We start from the raw sequence: 15,744 nt of genomic DNA on the forward strand, positions 1-15,744 counted from the left end.
GGAAATGGAGAAACCCCTCTGTAAAATCAGATCGATGTGATTTTTCGTAAATACTGCTTTCTATTGGTCACGTAGGTCCTGTTTAGGTTTTTGTCCCCAATTAAACTATCCCTGAAGCTCTAAACCACGGAATTATAGCCCTTGGTGCGTTAGCTGCGAGTTTCCCGGTTATTGGGTGCCAATATCCAGCCCTTATATGCGACAGACCGGTCCAGATGCTACACGGTATAAGTAACTCGGAGTTATCAAGGTGAACAATCGGAGTCTAGGGTACTTCGGTTGCAATGAAAACACTGGCGGTCAAGCCACTCGTAATTTGGAATGTTGCTTTGAAATAAACTTTAGTATGCTCAGCGTTTGACACGTTCCGGTGACATCCACACTTGCTAACGCACAGGCTATAGTCTCAAGCAGAGTGGTAAATACGGATCGTAGGCCTTAGATTATACTTGGTATCTCAAGCCCTGTTGGGGAGGTTTCTTCTCCACACATTATACCACATGGTGCTAATCCTGAATGGGACATTTTAGTGGGATCAACAACATAACAAAGGACCATCCCACCTGAGCGTGAAGAGTGGTACCGAGAAGTTAAAATTAGACCAACGAGGAAATTTATGAAGCCAAAATTAATAGCATAACAGCTTAGAAAAAGAAAAGATGCTCGGTGGTACCACCATCAATTCGTGGGATTTACCTCGAGAGAATTTGGTACATTCTCGTTACATATCATAGTCTTTCTGAATTGAGCTCATGGGAAGAAGATATTCACGCTAGGCAAGGCTAGCCATGGCCGAGGCATAGTTCAACCGACTATAGCCTTAATTGACACAAAAACAATGGTCAAATGAGGAGATATGAAAAATATCCGAGGGATTGGTAGAGGATATGCCCCAGAAAGTTTTCTAACAACTTCTATTATGCAAATGACTCTTCTAGAAGGAAGTTTTACATTTATCTGCCCCAAAAGGGTCTCCTAGAGTTACGAGCCTCGGGTAGTCCAATTAGTGTTGGTAATGCTACATTCCACGCCTCACTGACCCTTCCCACATGAATCTCCAACCTCCAATGCAACGTTGTACGTTGATTATTACCAAGAACAGTATCTTGGCTTAGGGAACCTCGAGGACATATCATTCAGCCACCATTCTTAGTCGTTTGCCCAAGAATTGGTGCTCTTGGCGGAAGCATATACCGACTAGGATAGTGGGTGCAAAAAATGTCGCATCTTCTTAGCATAGTCACCGGCATGAGTTTCAAAGCTACTCCTAAAAATATTTAAAAAAGTCGAAGATCACTTCCTTATCCTGGAAATCATCAATCAAATAACATTCTTGGGTCTTAAGTATGGTCGTGTGAGTTTCGCTTGGCATATTACTCGTCCCTACTACAAATTGGCCAAGGGGGCCCTGTATTCAACGCGACAATAAAGTACGCCAGGTTTATAGCCGCAACAGCTTTCTTCATCATGAGCGCCTTAAAAGATAGGCTACACCTCAACAAAACCCCCCAATTACCGTTGTATAAAGACAAGCCGTCTGCTTCATCGTCTTCTGCATTTGTTCCCCTGAGAGGCCGTCCCAACCTGAAAAAAATCATGCTTCTTAAAGGTTTGGCGCTGACCGTGGTGGTCTACTTCTTTTACTTGATTCTATTTTCATCCAAATCACCACGTTCTGCTTTCAAGAAGAACTGGACTTCCGCTAAGAACGAGGTTCGTGACGTGTTTTTGGAGTCCTGGCATGCGTATGAGGATGCTGCCTTCGGTAAGGATGTCTACCATCCGGTGAAGGGAACTGGTGAAAATATGGGCCCCAAGCCACTAGGCTGGATCATCGTTGATTCCTTGGATACCATGTTGATCATGGATGCCGAGGAGGAGTTCAAACGTGCCAAAGAATGGGTTAGAAGCGATTTGAACTACCACTTTGACTATGACGTGAACGTCTTTGAAACGACGATCCGTATGCTTGGTGGCCTCTTGTCCGCTTTCCATTTCTCCAACGACGACATCTTCTTGGATAGAGCTGCTGACTTAGCCAATGCGCTTATCGGTGGCTTTAATTCGCCTTCTGGCCTTCCTTACTCGTCTGTCAACTTGCTCAGTGGTGAAGGTCTTAAGAATCATGTTGACAATGGCGCTTCCTCGACCGCAGAAGTTGCCACATTGCAGCTTGAGTTTAAATACTTGGCTAAATTGACCGGTGAGGAATTGTACTGGAAGAAGGCAGAGGAGATCATGAAGGTTTTGGATGCCAACCAACCACAAGATGGTCTCGTTCCTATCTATGTGAACCCAGAAACAGGTAAATACCAGGGTAACTTGATCAGAATGGGTTCCCGTGGTGACTCTTATTACGAGTATTTGTTGAAGCAATACTTGCAAACAGAGCAGCAAGAGCCAATCTACTGGAAAATGTACAAAGAATCTGTGGAAGGTGTCAAGACTCGTATGACTAGAAAGTCTCAGCCTAACGGTTTGACTTTCATTGGCGAGCTTCCTCGTGGTGTTGGAGGTAACTTGTCTCCTAAAATGGACCATCTCGTTTGTTTCTACGGTGGTTTACTTGCACTCGGTGCCACAGGCGGTAAGACTTTACAGGAAGCCAAACTTCAACCCAATTGGGACTCTGATAAGGAGCAGGACTTCAAGTTTGGTGAAGAGTTGACGCACACATGTTACAAGATGTACGCAGATGTGGTTACGGGCTTGTCGCCTGAGATCGTTGTTTTCAACGAGGATGCTTCGAAGGAGAGAGATTTCTACATCAAGCCTGCGGATACACACAACTTGCAGAGACCAGAAACCGTTGAGTCTATCTATTACTTGTACAAGCTCACTGGAGATGAGAAGTACAGAAAGTGGGGTTATGAAATTTTCCAAAGCTTCATCAGACATACCAAGGTGGTAAGCAAGAACGGCAAGACCACATACAGCACTCTTAAGGATGTGACTAGTCTCCAACCTTCATTTGGCGACAACATGGAATCATTCTGGCTTGCGGAAACCTTGAAGTATTTGTATCTCTTGTTTGACGACGAGAACAAGGTCCCTCTTGACCGCTACGTTTTCAACACAGAAGCACATCCTTTCCCTCGTTTCGAGATGGGCAGTTTGTTCAAGACAGGCTGGCAGAGACCATTTGATGATCCAAGAAACGCAGTTAGATTCTCTGATGCCATTGGCGCTCCACAGCAGACTACCAAGAAGCTGGAACCACCTGTGGACAAGAAAAATATACCTAAGGCTGCGCCAGCGGCGAAGAAGATTGACGAAGAGGTTGCTGAAGAGATGAAGAAGGACCCACTGCTTAAAGAAGATGCCGACAAGATCAAGAAGGCCGAGCAAGAGGTATTACACGCGCTTAACAGCTAGATGGTTAGAATTACTTGAAAAGAAAAAAAAAAACGAACGAGTCGCGGTACAGAGCGCGGAGCTGCAGCAGAATCCCGAAGGTTTGATGATTTAAAAGCCTCGTCTTAGACGAGACTGGCACGATCGTAAATTTCCCTAATTGTTTGTGCAAAATCCGACCTCTCGGGATCCTCGCCACTTACACCAATTTTGTGGCCATTCAAGATCCCCATCTGAAATTTCCCATTTTCCATAAATAGTGTACTAAATCGCACTCAGGGCGGGCCTTGTCCTATTCGTGTACATAGAGCCTAGGAGGCATGACGTAAGCCTATGAGAAAACCCTCGCAAAAAAAAAAAAAAAAAAAATATAGCCTACCTCAGACAAGTGATACCGTTGGGAACCCCTTACTGAATACCTGTGCCAGTGAAACCCAAAGTTTCCCGTGTTCTATCATCATGTCAAGCGAAGTATGTATTTTATATCAAACAGAGCCTCGAGTTTGCCACCTGATCCCCGTCCGCCTAAAACTCGTCTTAGCTCCCATGTTTCATTACGTCACACTAACATCATTTAGCTGAAGAACCTGTTCGACTTAGAGTTGAACCCGTTCGAGAGATCCTTCGCTCCTACAGACCAGCGTCTCCGTTCAGGCGCCAACCAAGCGCCTCCCGCCAGTGTTGCTCCTGGTGAGCCACACATGGTGAACGGCCAGAAGGCCAAACTACCACACGATAAACCTGAAGAGACACCTACGTCGCTGGCCTCGTCGAAGCTAGAGCAGGCTCCTTCGGCCCACTCAACGGCTACTTCAGCTCTGCCCGTGCCAGATGGCCAAGCTTCTGCTGAGAGAGAGAATACCGAGCCTGGATCGGCTGGCTCAAATAAGCATAACCTTCGGCTCCTGAATTTTCAGAGTGTGGCTGCTTCTGAAAACCGTCTTCCAGGTCTCACTCCACCAATTTTCACCCCGGGCGGTCGCCGTCTTCCACCTATTCACCTTTCGCCCAACGCTGCTATGGGCACCCCAGACACTCCGGGCTCCAGTCTATGGAGCAGCTTACTAAGCGCTACCAACGGCCAGGGCCATGAGGGTCAAGGCCAGGGTCAAGGACAAGGACTGAACTATGCTCAGTTTGCCAATATGATGCGTAAACTGGGACTCACTCCCAACGATCTGAACCTACGCCTGGGCTTCACTCCGGGAGTCGGTCACCAGACATTCAACTTTGGTCATATTCCAGGGCTCACTCCAGGTGGCTTGGGTAACGGCCAAATGACACCAGGCTTGCTGAGCTTCTTGGGACTTTCTCACCACCAGGGTAGCCAGCCTGAAGGTGTACCTCCAGTAGGCCAGAACCAATCTCCATCTTCGCATCCTAACCAGGCTCACAGGCAGCCTCCTCCGCCACATCCTCCACAACAGCAGCACTTTCAGCCACCTCAACAGGCTCGTGCTCCTCCGGCTGGTCCTCCAGCTCCGGCTCAAGGCCCTCCAGCTCCAGCTCCAGCTCAAAGTCAAGCTCAAGCTCAAGCTCAAGCTCCGCCAGTTGGTGCCCCAGCTGGTCCGGAGCCCACGTTCGCTATTCCTACGGAGCCTGCTAGACCTATGCCTGTAGTCAAGCAAGAAGAAGATACTGCTGCTGTTAAGGAGCCACCTGCCAAGAAAGCTAAGACTCTGGGTGGTGCAAAGAGCAAGAAGGAAAAGAAGAAGGAAGAGAAGAAGAAACCTGCCACTCCCGTCGACGAAGAAGAAGAGAAGAGAAAGCAGTTTTTGGAGCGTAACAGAGTTGCTGCTTCCAAATGTCGTCAGCGTAAGAAGCAGCTTTTCCAGAAAATGGAAGACGAGTTATCTTTCTACTCTACAGGCTACCGTGAATTGTCTGCCCAGGTTACACAGCTTCGCGAACAACTTCTCACGCTACGAGGCGTGGTAACCAGCCTCAAAAACTCTCCGGTTTTGATCAACGCTGTTGGTGGATACCAACAGTTGCAAAGCATTATCGGCCAGACTGACTACATTGCCCAAGCAGCAGTCAACTCGCAGCCTAACTTCCATCTGATGCCCAGCACTATTCCAACTACCCTCAATGCTTCTCTGCAAGCACTGCTGCAGCTGCCTCCTCTGGATAACAAGGCTGGGATGAAGTACATGGGACCATCCCCTGGCCAGGGTCCTCAGGAGCCGCCTCAGGATCATCAACATCAGCCTCCACAGCCGCAGCATATGCAAGCGGATGGACAGCAGCTTGTTCAAGGCCAGAATCAGGGTATGGTTCAGATGCCGTATCAGGGCCCTAATGTGTCTATCCCACCGGGTGCACCCGTCGAGGAGGTACCTAGACACTTTTCAGGAGAGATGAACGGTATGGGTAATATGCAGCAGCAGATGGATGGTAATGGACTCAGAAACCTGAGTAGCACGTCGAACTTACAGAATAACAAAATGGACTCTAGTGGATATCAGGGACTACGAAATGTTGCTAGCATGGCTAATCTCCAGCATAACTAGGCTGGTAAGAGGCAGTGGCAGTGACATGTCGGTGCGAAACCGCCTAAATGGTAGTTTTTTTTCAAGAAGGACCAGCCTCGCTATTGCGGATCGAATAACTTCATCATGAAGTTCCAACTTGGTTGATAGACAGTCTCCTTTCTTCTACTTAGATGCCGGTTTTGGTGGTTGTGGGTTCTCCTCGCGGTGCTGCAACAATGGTTAGACCCTAAAGAAGGAAAAAAGTCTGGGGCACTCCACCGTTGAGGCGCGGTACCTGCACTTGGAAGAAAAAAAGTGTCTGAAGAGTTGTAAGTCGCATTCGCTCAAAAATATTGATCGGCTCGTTAACACTATTCACCGTGTGTGGCCTTCCTCGCTTGATCTAGCTAACTACAACCTTCAGACCTTTCCATTCCATTGAAAAATCCACCAGATTACCTGGACTAGCTTACTAGAACTTACTATTTATATATAAATCAGTCACCGTCACGCTTTTATAAACACCACTTATCCAACTATGGCCTTGGCCAAAGGTAAAAGAGACATGTCTCTTCCGCAACTCCCGCCGGCTGCCTACCAGGAGGAAACATCTTCGTCGATTATTCCTCGTGATCAGTTCACCAGAAAGAGGATCAAGGATCTTCATAACTACATCACCCAGGAATTGAAGAAACGAGGCACAAAAACGCCCCATGTTTTCCTTCCCTTCCGTCTGAGAGTGGACGATACAAAGCTTGAAAGGTTCCTTAGTACAATATTTCCAAATGGCCAGATGATTGACACGCTGAAGGAAGCAGAAACAAAGCGTCTTTTGGCTTCTTTTGACGAGTTCACCCTCATATGTGGCCTCAAGTACCTTTGGTGCAGACTACCGAACCTGGAAATTATAGGATGGGAGAATTATTTGCATTTTAAGAGACTTGAGAGGGAGCATGGATACCCCAAGGATGCTTTTCTCAAACTTATGCCAAAATGTGTATCTACAAGGGCACACGCATCGATTGTTTACGACTTCCTTGATCTACTTGTCAGCATCGCGTCTTATTCACAGTATAACTACTTGAGTGGTCGCAAGATCTCCAAGATGGCATCCATGTGGGCCTTCAATAGCATGGGAAATTCCAAGCTGGCCTTCTACGATGCTACAGCGTTCAAAGAGAACTCGTTCGTGAGCGGTTTGGAGTCATGGAAGAAAACCTGCCTTGGCCTTTTCCATCTTTTCTTAGCATTTTTGCGAGCCATGATGCCTGATAATGAGGATCAGTTGTTCAAAGGCCCAAAGTCTTTGCAATCGCTACTCAGTACGAATTCTTACCCTCCACCGGAGAACCTGGACTCGATCAAGTCTGTCATCACCATCCCTTGTGTTCATGTTAAGTCTACACGCCGCAGTTCTGATCCATATGCATTGATTACCAAAATACGACAGAACCTCAAATTCGATAGGAAAGACGAATTCGTTTCTGTCGAGAACTATACTATCCTTAAGAACATTTTTTTGAAGGACTCTACGAATGAGATCGTTTCCACTCTTACCGATGAATCCCGCCGAATTCTTTCACGCATCAGTGATAATCCAATTCCTTCCAATTATGACTTATACCCTGGTTGGACCCGCGATGGACCACCTCAAGATCCTGATATTCCATTATATTCTGATATTTCCATCACTAATGTTACCCTTCAAGATTACTACATTTGGACTTGGCTTTCGTCTTTGGCCTCTGATCAAAGCACTTACTCCAAGGGTTTATTTGGACGATCAATTGTCGTTGAAGCCGGCTTACGCGGATTTCAAAAGTGGTTGATTTTAACTGAGACCACGATGCATCCTGATGATTATATTGCTCGAGTTAAGGGAGCACAAGAACGTAAGCGTTCTAAATCACCATTGAAGGACCTTCCACCTCCTCCGGGTTCGGCTGGTGCTCCCGCACCACCTCCAGTTTCCAAGAACGGCTTACTTCCAGAGGTTTCTTTCCAGGAAGAACCTTTCGGTATGGAGCAATACACCGGTGAAGAGCATGGTGGAATTCAAGGTGAGCCATACCAAGGAAGAATTGGCCAGCCTAAAGGTGGAAATGATTACATCGAATATATGAAAGGGTTGGATGACGAAGATCATTTGGCACAAGATTTCCATGACCAGATGAATATGAACAAGGCTTCGAACGGTCGCCAAAGACCAAGGCCGCCGCCACTAGAATTGCTGCAGCAGGAGCAGCCTTTGAATGTTCCTAGAACTCATAAAAAGCTGAAAGAGAAGCATGCTAACGGCTCTGGAAATGCAATGATGCCAGATTACAACAACGGTTTTTCTAGGGAAGACTATCCCCAGGAGGCTCTCCAGTATGCTGCTGCCAATCAATCACAAGAGTTCAAAGAACCTTACGAATCTTATAAGACTCCCTATGACTACCAAGAACAGCAACAATCGATGGAGCCATTCGACAACTACCATGTTCCAAATTCCATTGTTCCACCAAAGCCGGATTCCAATCCACAAGAGAGCCACCGCAATGGAAGCCCCTCCCGCAAGCATCAACAGCTTCCACCTGCCCCTGTTGAACAGCCCTACCACGAAGAGGCTTATGGGACTCAGCATCCGCCTGCCTATGCGAACGAGCCACCTATGCCCGTTCCAAATGATCCGTATCTGATGCCTACTAGCCGATCTGAAAAGGGCCTTCCTCAGCAACCTCAGCAGTTTCCTCAAGACAGCTATCAAGCTCCGCAGTACCAGCAATACCAGCAAGAGCCAGCACCTCCTCCAGAAGGGTACAATGTTAATTCACAGGTGCCGATGGGAGACGAAGCAGCCGTTCCACAGAAGCCTAAGAAGAAAAAGAAGAAGAAGAAGTCGAAGCATAGAGACGAATTGGGAGGCATCCCAGTGGATCAATTGCCTGATGGTCCTCCACCGCCTTTGCCTGCTGATTATGCTCAGGACCAATACCAGCATACCGAATATGACCAATCTCCGCAGGTGACTTACAATAGTTATGATCAACACGGTATGGATGGTCCAAGAGCTTCTTCCCCAGCAGTTCCTGAGAAGCCCAAGTCTTCTAAGGCTGTACCTAGGCATATTCAGCATCCTCGAGCCACAGGTAATCCGGAACAGGCGAAGCCTCATGAACACCCATTACAGCAGAACTTCCAAGACCAGAATGTATTGCAAGACCCTTCTAAGAAGTCTGCATTACCGCTGGGTGTATCGCATCATCATGATATGGACAATGTTGGCAACCGCTCTCCTGGAAAGTTGCATAGTCGTACACATGAAGCTTACACTGGAAGCCCTCCAAAGGCTGGTACGCATAGTTACATGATGCCTCGGACTGCGTCGCCACCTAAGGACCATTATTCTACTGATGACCAGATGAAATTAGATTTGAAGGCCCCTACTGGCCACAATATGCCTCCTGAACCATCTCCAACTTATTCGAATGGAAGCTATAATACTGCTCATTCGCAGCTGTCGGTCTCTCAAATCCCGGTTGAGTCTTCTGATCCATACTCGCAGAAACTGGCGTCACATTTGCCACCAACACAGAGATTACAACCGCAAGGTTCGGTGCCTCTTGATCAACATGGTAATCCGCAGTCACCATCTGGAAGAGGCCCTTCACCATCTTCAGCATATACGTCTCAGTCGCAACCCAAATCTCAACACAGTGGTGGCCATGCTCCTCCTCATGCCCATCCACAGGCTCAAATGCCTCCTAGTGGGCAGGTTCCTCCTGGACCAGGGCCTGCTCAAGGACAGATGCCCCACCACAGACATACCCAACTCCACATATGCCTCCTCAGCAGGGCCGTATGATGTCGCCTCCTCAAAGCCAGTATTCATCTCCACAAGGTCAGCATATGCCTCCAGCTCAACACATGCCTCCAGCGCAACAAATGCCTCCAAGAATGCCGTCTCATCAACATCTTCCACAACAGATGCCCCAGCAGCAGCAACAGATGCCGATGATGCCTCAACAACAGATGATGCCACCAGGACAGCCTTACTACTACCCGCCACCACAAGGATACTATCCTCCACCTCAAGGATATGGTTATCCTCCCCAGCCGATGTATTACCCTCCTCCACCACAAGGATACTACGGGCATCCTCCTCCCCCACAGCAGCACAAGCCAAAGCCAAAGCCAACAACTAGTGAGCTTACGATGATGGGTATGCCTTCAGTTGGAATGAAACATGGAAAGAATAAACCACAGAAGGCTAACTTGAGAGCTGCATTAAACAAAGGAGAATTTGGAATATAAACTACAGCATTTGCGAACGGAAGTGTTCATTTAGATAATAAATATATCAATCTACGTCTCTTGGACGATAGTTGATGGAATAAATAAATAAATAATGATCAGTATTCTGATAAACGCAATTTTCTTTCGATGTCACGAATGGAGAAACCACTGTCCATACGGTGCATGAACGGAGGCTCTGGAGATTGACCTCTTGATTTGATGTCGTCTTCTCCCATATCAAAGTAGCCATAACCACCCAATAAGGTACTTAAAGAATCCTTCACAGGTACTGGTTGCTTAGTGATGATCTGAGGCTTGAAGTATGAATCACCCTCCTCAATCTTGGTGTCAATAGGAGCATGGACTTCTGATGATTCGTGAACGTCCTTGTAGATACGGTAGAGTTCATCGAAGTAGGACTCTAATGTCACAAGAAAACGGCTGGTCTGTCTGTGTTTAGAAGAAGCACAAATTGAAATTGAATCGTCCTTGATGATATACCCAATACCAAACCCGTTGGCACTGACAGGGCCGAATCCGAAAAGTCTCAATGAAGGGTTACCGCAGTTGGATGTTGAGAGGACTGTATTGTTCAACTTATCCCAACCACTATCAGCGAAAATAGCAGGCAAGTCTGTCAACTCTGACTTCACACTTGGCTCGTTGTTTCCGCCAACTGTATGGTCTGAAGAGTCACTGTGTTGGTCGCCCACAATGGTATCGTCTTCTCTCATGTCTGTGGCACCATACTCGCTAGGAAGTTCACCACTGACATAGCGCTTCCAAACACAGAAGAGGGCAAATAAATGTCTGTCAATACCCTCACCAACAGTACACCTTTTGGTTTGCTCAGAGTGTTTCTTGCAAGCATCTGAGAGGAATTTTAACTTTTCAGAATTAGCCATCTGAGGATCAAAGAACTTACGGACGAAAAGGTTGGACTCCTGGCTCACGGTACGTACGGCTTCTGTTCTGCCGTGGTAGAAGTGCTTCGTCATTGCTGGCTCGTAAGTACATTCCACTCTTCCATACAAGGCGTAGTATGTTGCCTGGAAAGCCATCTGAACGAAAGCGTCTGGAGAGAACTTCATTTTCTTGATAGTTGAAGATCCGTAGCTCTTGAACTCCAAGTGTTTAAATTCGTTCTGATTAATCAAGTCGGACAATCTCGTTTCACCAAAACGCAAAGCAAGAGACAAGTCCGGAGTCAAGTCCCATTCAAGCTTTCTAGGAATTGTCACTAAGTCTGTACGACCTTCATTGGAAGTGACCCTGTTAGACATATCTGCCGAATTCCATAAAGAAGGAGCGTTCGAGTTGATTGACTGGGCAAAAGACAAAATAGAATCAGTATAGATATCAGAAACATATCTCAAGACAGTATGGCCGTCCACACCAGTGTGTTCAAAATTGATACCGGCTTTACCGTTCTGAGTGATGATGATCTGAAGCTTGTCGTACCATCTGTTAGTACATGTACCGACCTGAACACCGTTATCAACGATAGACAAACCACACAACATGTTCTTTGCTAAGTCACTCAAGTCCAGCAAAACTAAGTCGTCAAGACAGATGACAAAAAGAGCAGAGTCAACAATGGACAAAATCTCGTTGTTGTTTGCATTCTCCAAGATGGTAGGTGAGTGTCTGATTCTGGCCCAAACTCTTCTATTTTCAGTGGTGAGAACACCAAAAGAAGACTTTGCAACCTCATTCGAAGGGGTTTGGAGAGAATCCTGGATGATGGATGTAAAGTTGATGGTCAAATCTTGCTCCGACAAGAGAAGGTTGTTATCAGTGTCCAAAACGTCAAACCAGTAAAACTGAGATTTGCTCATGACAACAATATGGTTGGAGTTACTGTCTGATTGCATCACACATCCATCCTCGGTTGGAATTCTAGAAGAGCCAAAGAGCTTCTTGTACTGGTACATGCAAAGCGGCTGGCCGTTCTTAAGGGTGTCTATGGGCAAAGTTTCATTTTTCAACGCACGAATGAACTTCAAAGACGAAAGCGTCAAAGATGCAGCTCTCTTCACCTGTGGGTTCACACAAGTGGTTTCATTGTTGAAAGGATCGTCCTCCAACAAGAAGAATGGATTCAAGTTGAGCACCACCGGGGAGTCATAGTTCAAGTACGAGTCGTACCAAAACTGTTCAATGTAAGAAGCCCTTGTATGAGAGTACTTCCTCAACTCAGAATCCAAGAAAGCACCTGAACCATCTTCCAAGAACCGTTTCACCGCCTCCTTGGTCTTCTCGTGCTCTTTTTCAGTTTCCAAAGGTCTTAACGCATTAAGATAGTTTTCACAGGTTTTCTCAAGCGGAGGAATAGGCAACCGTTTGAGGGTGTGCTGTTGGGAGAAAGTAGACATAAAAAGAAGGGTGGTGACGATTTACAGGGCGGGCACGGTTGCTTATATATTTGTGGGTGAGAAATGAGAGTCCGAAATCTGGGGAATATGACCTCATTGAACGGTGGGGGTACTGCACAGCGAAGCCCCAGGGACAAGCGCTTCTGAGGGTCCCACAAGGTTCCGGCGGGGGGTCTGAAAGCAGGGTAGAACATTCGCTGATTATTTTCAGGTCAACATCTATACTAGTTTATATCCATATATCTTGAGATAGGGTTTAAAATTTTTTAGTCTTTTTTTTTTTGGGGGGTCTTTCGAGAAACTGGGTCTGAATATTCGCCCGACTTTTCGCTTTTGCATTCAAATTTTTTTCAATTTTGTCTTATTTTTTTTTTTCTTCTTCATTTTAATCCCTCTCCTTTCCCACAAAGCCTATCTTGGCGGGCCGGTGCGGTGCAATTGTATTGTTGCATGAGGCCCCACAAAGATGCATCTGTGCGGGTGGATCGATGGCCCTAGCCAGTGGGGGATGGTTCAATTTGAAGATGCAAAATTAGCTAATATTCAGAAATGCAACTTGTTCGGCAAACCCAGGCGTTTGGCTTGGAATTGCAGAGCAACTTCCAAGCTTGCTCGCAGCTTTGTCCTCTCTTTATACATTTGATGATTGGAGCGAAACTTTACCGCCTACCCGGTGAGGTCGCAAACACCGAGCAAAATAATTTTCTGCCGGCCAATTAAAACCCAGCAGCCACGCCTCGCTTTCTCCAGTGGTCGCTGACGCCCTCCCATATGTCTCCTGTTTTCTTGATAGCGTTCATTGCAGTCAAGGCGCCAGATTGGAAAAGTGTGTGGTTTTTCTGGTTAAGCAGGTTCTCGATACCAGGTACCGCGGTATTGTACATTTCCACATCTTCCACCATAACAAACTCAGGGATGAGTTGATGGTGTAAACGTGGATACAGAATGGTTTGAAGAAGGGGAAGTTTTTCATACACTGTTCTGACAATTGCCTGTAGTACGGCAGTGACGATCCTAGAACCTCCTGCAGCGCCGATAAGCATAAAGAGTTCCCCATTCTTTTTAATGATAGTAGGGGTTGTCAGCGACAACGGACGTTTCGAGGGCTCAATAAAATTGTACACGGAAGGCGTCAAGTTGAATGCATTGCGTGTGTTGGGCATTGAAAAGTCGTCCATCTCGTCATTCAAAATGATGCCAGTATCATTGTCGTAAACCAGCGAGCCAAAGATCAAATTAACTGTGGTTGTCATGGAAACGGCACCTCCTTGAGCATCGACAACAGAAAAGTGGGATGTCCCGCGGGTTCTGTAAGTTCAAACTTTGGTTCGTAATGTTGCCAGAGAAACGTTGTGTCATCAGAGTACTTGCCATTCTTTAAGAGTTTTTGCACCCATTCCCGCGATGAAAAGCATTTCACGAGATCCTGGAAAAAAGTCGCATTGTGGTCTCCCAAGTTAGACCTCACACTCGCAGTCCATTTCATAGCCTCAATGAGCCTGTGAGCGGACAATGGATCCTCGCTACCACCTGCTGTCTTTTCCAATTCCGAGTAGAAATTCAAGCCTCCAATAAGTGCAAGTCCAGAAGACACACCACCAGAAGTGGCCAACTCATAAGAGTCGTCGTCAACGTCAAACTTATACTTTAAAGCCTTGGATGTCTCTGGCCTGTAGGCTGCGAAATCTTCAACTGTCACCACACCTCCACACTTCGCGGCACGCAGGGCTAACTTGGGCGCTATGGGACCGTGTGGATCATAAAAAACATCACTGGATCCATTTTTGGCTATGATATCTAACGTGTCTCCGAGGGCTGGACGTGTGATCCAATCTCCCACGTCCACAATCTCGCCGCTTTCTTTGAAGATAAAGTCCCACTTATCTTTGAGAAGCGGCACCCTCTGGAGAAGCTCTCTGTGGATGCGGTGCAACGAAGAGATCCAGATCTCTTCAGCTGCCCATCCTTTTCTGTTGAGTTCCACAACTGGCTCGATCAACTGTGCCCAAGTAAAATTACCCGAGCTATGAGCCTTGTAGAGTTCGTAGAGACCTGCCACTTCTCCTGGAACTGCTACCGCGAGCCCACCGAACTGTGCCAAAAGTGGGAAGTGTTCGTACATGTTCTTGTGAGCTTTGGCTGGAGCAGCTTCTCTAGCATCGATACTGATTGTTTCGTCTCCTTGCCACGAAACGATGAACCCGCCACCGCCAATGCCTGAAGAGTGGGAGTTCACTGAACCAATACAGAGAGCCACAGTTATGGCAGCATCAGCAGCATTTCCGTTTCTTTGAAGGATATCACGACCCATCTGTGAACAAATTTCAACATCCAGCGCCACCATAGCACTCGATCCAGTCTTACGAAATTCCGCCAGCGGCTCTAAGCTTGGATGACCAATCTCGTCCCCACCGGATCGTCTAAAAGATGTGGGTATGATTGGAATGTCTCAGCTTGTCTGGTTGGATAGGACAAAAGGACCCATCCTGAGATGAAGAGGAGGGCAAAGGCATGAATAATAACAATTCCTCTGCGGGAAATAAAGCTTCTTGTTGGGTATTCGCCTCCTTGTTTCTCTAAAGAAGGCATGGTGGAGTAGCAAAAGATAAGAGTGAGCGATAACGTCAAATGCCGGTCTGACCGGATAGGCAATGTGCACGCCAGACCGTTGGAGGAACCACGGCTGGCTCAGTACCTGCTGTGAAACATAGTATAATGTTTTGAAGTTAGGAGAAATAGAAGATATTGGCACATTGAAAGAATTGCTTTGTCTATGGCTGGTTCTACGGTCAGTTGTGGTGGTCCACTTGACCCCGCGAAACGGTTGCAAAACCGTTAGATGTTGCTATCTATGGTTATGCTTTTAACGAAAGACAGCTCACGGATTTACAAATACGGTATATATAAACCAAGGCTTGCAAAGTTTCTTATTCCTCGGCTGAGATCTGAAAAGTCAACGAAAAGTGCCATTTTCGGGGATATCCATACATTTGAGACATGTACGCGTTCTACTGTCCCACAATATGGTCCAACTGCCAGGTGAAGCACCCAAAAGCACCACACTCTATTCCAATTTTTCTACCATTCCTTGCTTTATTTCCTCGTCTAAAGAAGTATTTGAAGCCAAAACATACACTTACGTACTGCAACATCGATTTTTCAGTAGCAGCCATTTGATGTGTCTACGACCGTTTAGTCCAACGGGCATCTCGTCCAGCACTCCGTGGAATTCCGTTTCCCTCATTGTAAGTTAGTATGGATAT

The 15,744-nt window shown here is 46.7% G+C and overlaps 4 protein-coding genes across 4 annotated transcripts; 2 read left to right on the forward strand and 2 right to left on the reverse strand. All coding sequences in view use genetic code 12, as the record gives it.

Annotated features, from left to right (window-relative positions):
- Nucleotides 1-1,596: 1,596 nt before the first annotated feature.
- Nucleotides 1,597-5,867, forward strand: MNS1 (mannosyl-oligosaccharide 1,2-alpha-mannosidase; the record flags this gene model as incomplete). The annotated part of the gene is made up of 2 exons (XM_025486931.1): nt 1,597-3,351; nt 3,933-5,867. The coding sequence occupies 2 exons, from the start codon at nt 1,597-1,599 to the stop codon at nt 5,865-5,867; spliced, it is 3,690 nt and encodes a 1,229-aa protein (XP_025340379.1).
- A 499-nt stretch (nt 5,868-6,366) lies between these two features.
- On the forward strand, nt 6,367-10,124 carry MSB1 (Msb1p; the record flags this gene model as incomplete). The annotated part of the gene is made up of 2 exons (XM_025486932.1): nt 6,367-9,585; nt 9,633-10,124. 2 exons carry the CDS (start codon nt 6,367-6,369, stop codon nt 10,122-10,124), a joined length of 3,711 nt encoding a protein of 1,236 aa, XP_025340380.1.
- A 98-nt stretch (nt 10,125-10,222) lies between these two features.
- CTN1 (carnitine O-acetyltransferase) lies at nt 10,223-12,481 on the reverse strand (the record flags this gene model as incomplete). Its single annotated transcript, XM_025486933.1, has 1 exon — nt 10,223-12,481. The coding sequence occupies one exon, from the start codon at nt 12,479-12,481 to the stop codon at nt 10,223-10,225; it is 2,259 nt and encodes a 752-aa protein (XP_025340381.1).
- A 716-nt stretch (nt 12,482-13,197) lies between these two features.
- CIS2 (gamma-glutamyltransferase) lies at nt 13,198-14,825 on the reverse strand (the record flags this gene model as incomplete). The annotated part of the gene is made up of 2 exons (XM_025486934.1): nt 13,198-13,789; nt 13,831-14,825. The coding sequence occupies 2 exons, from the start codon at nt 14,823-14,825 to the stop codon at nt 13,198-13,200; spliced, it is 1,587 nt and encodes a 528-aa protein (XP_025340382.1).
- Nucleotides 14,826-15,744: the final 919 nt, after the last annotated feature.

This window comes from Candidozyma haemuli (assembly GCF_002926055.2).
Source record: "Candidozyma haemuli strain B11899 chromosome Unknown E_2014730914, whole genome shotgun sequence".
Lineage (NCBI taxonomy): Eukaryota > Fungi > Ascomycota > Pichiomycetes > Serinales > Metschnikowiaceae > Candidozyma > Candidozyma haemuli.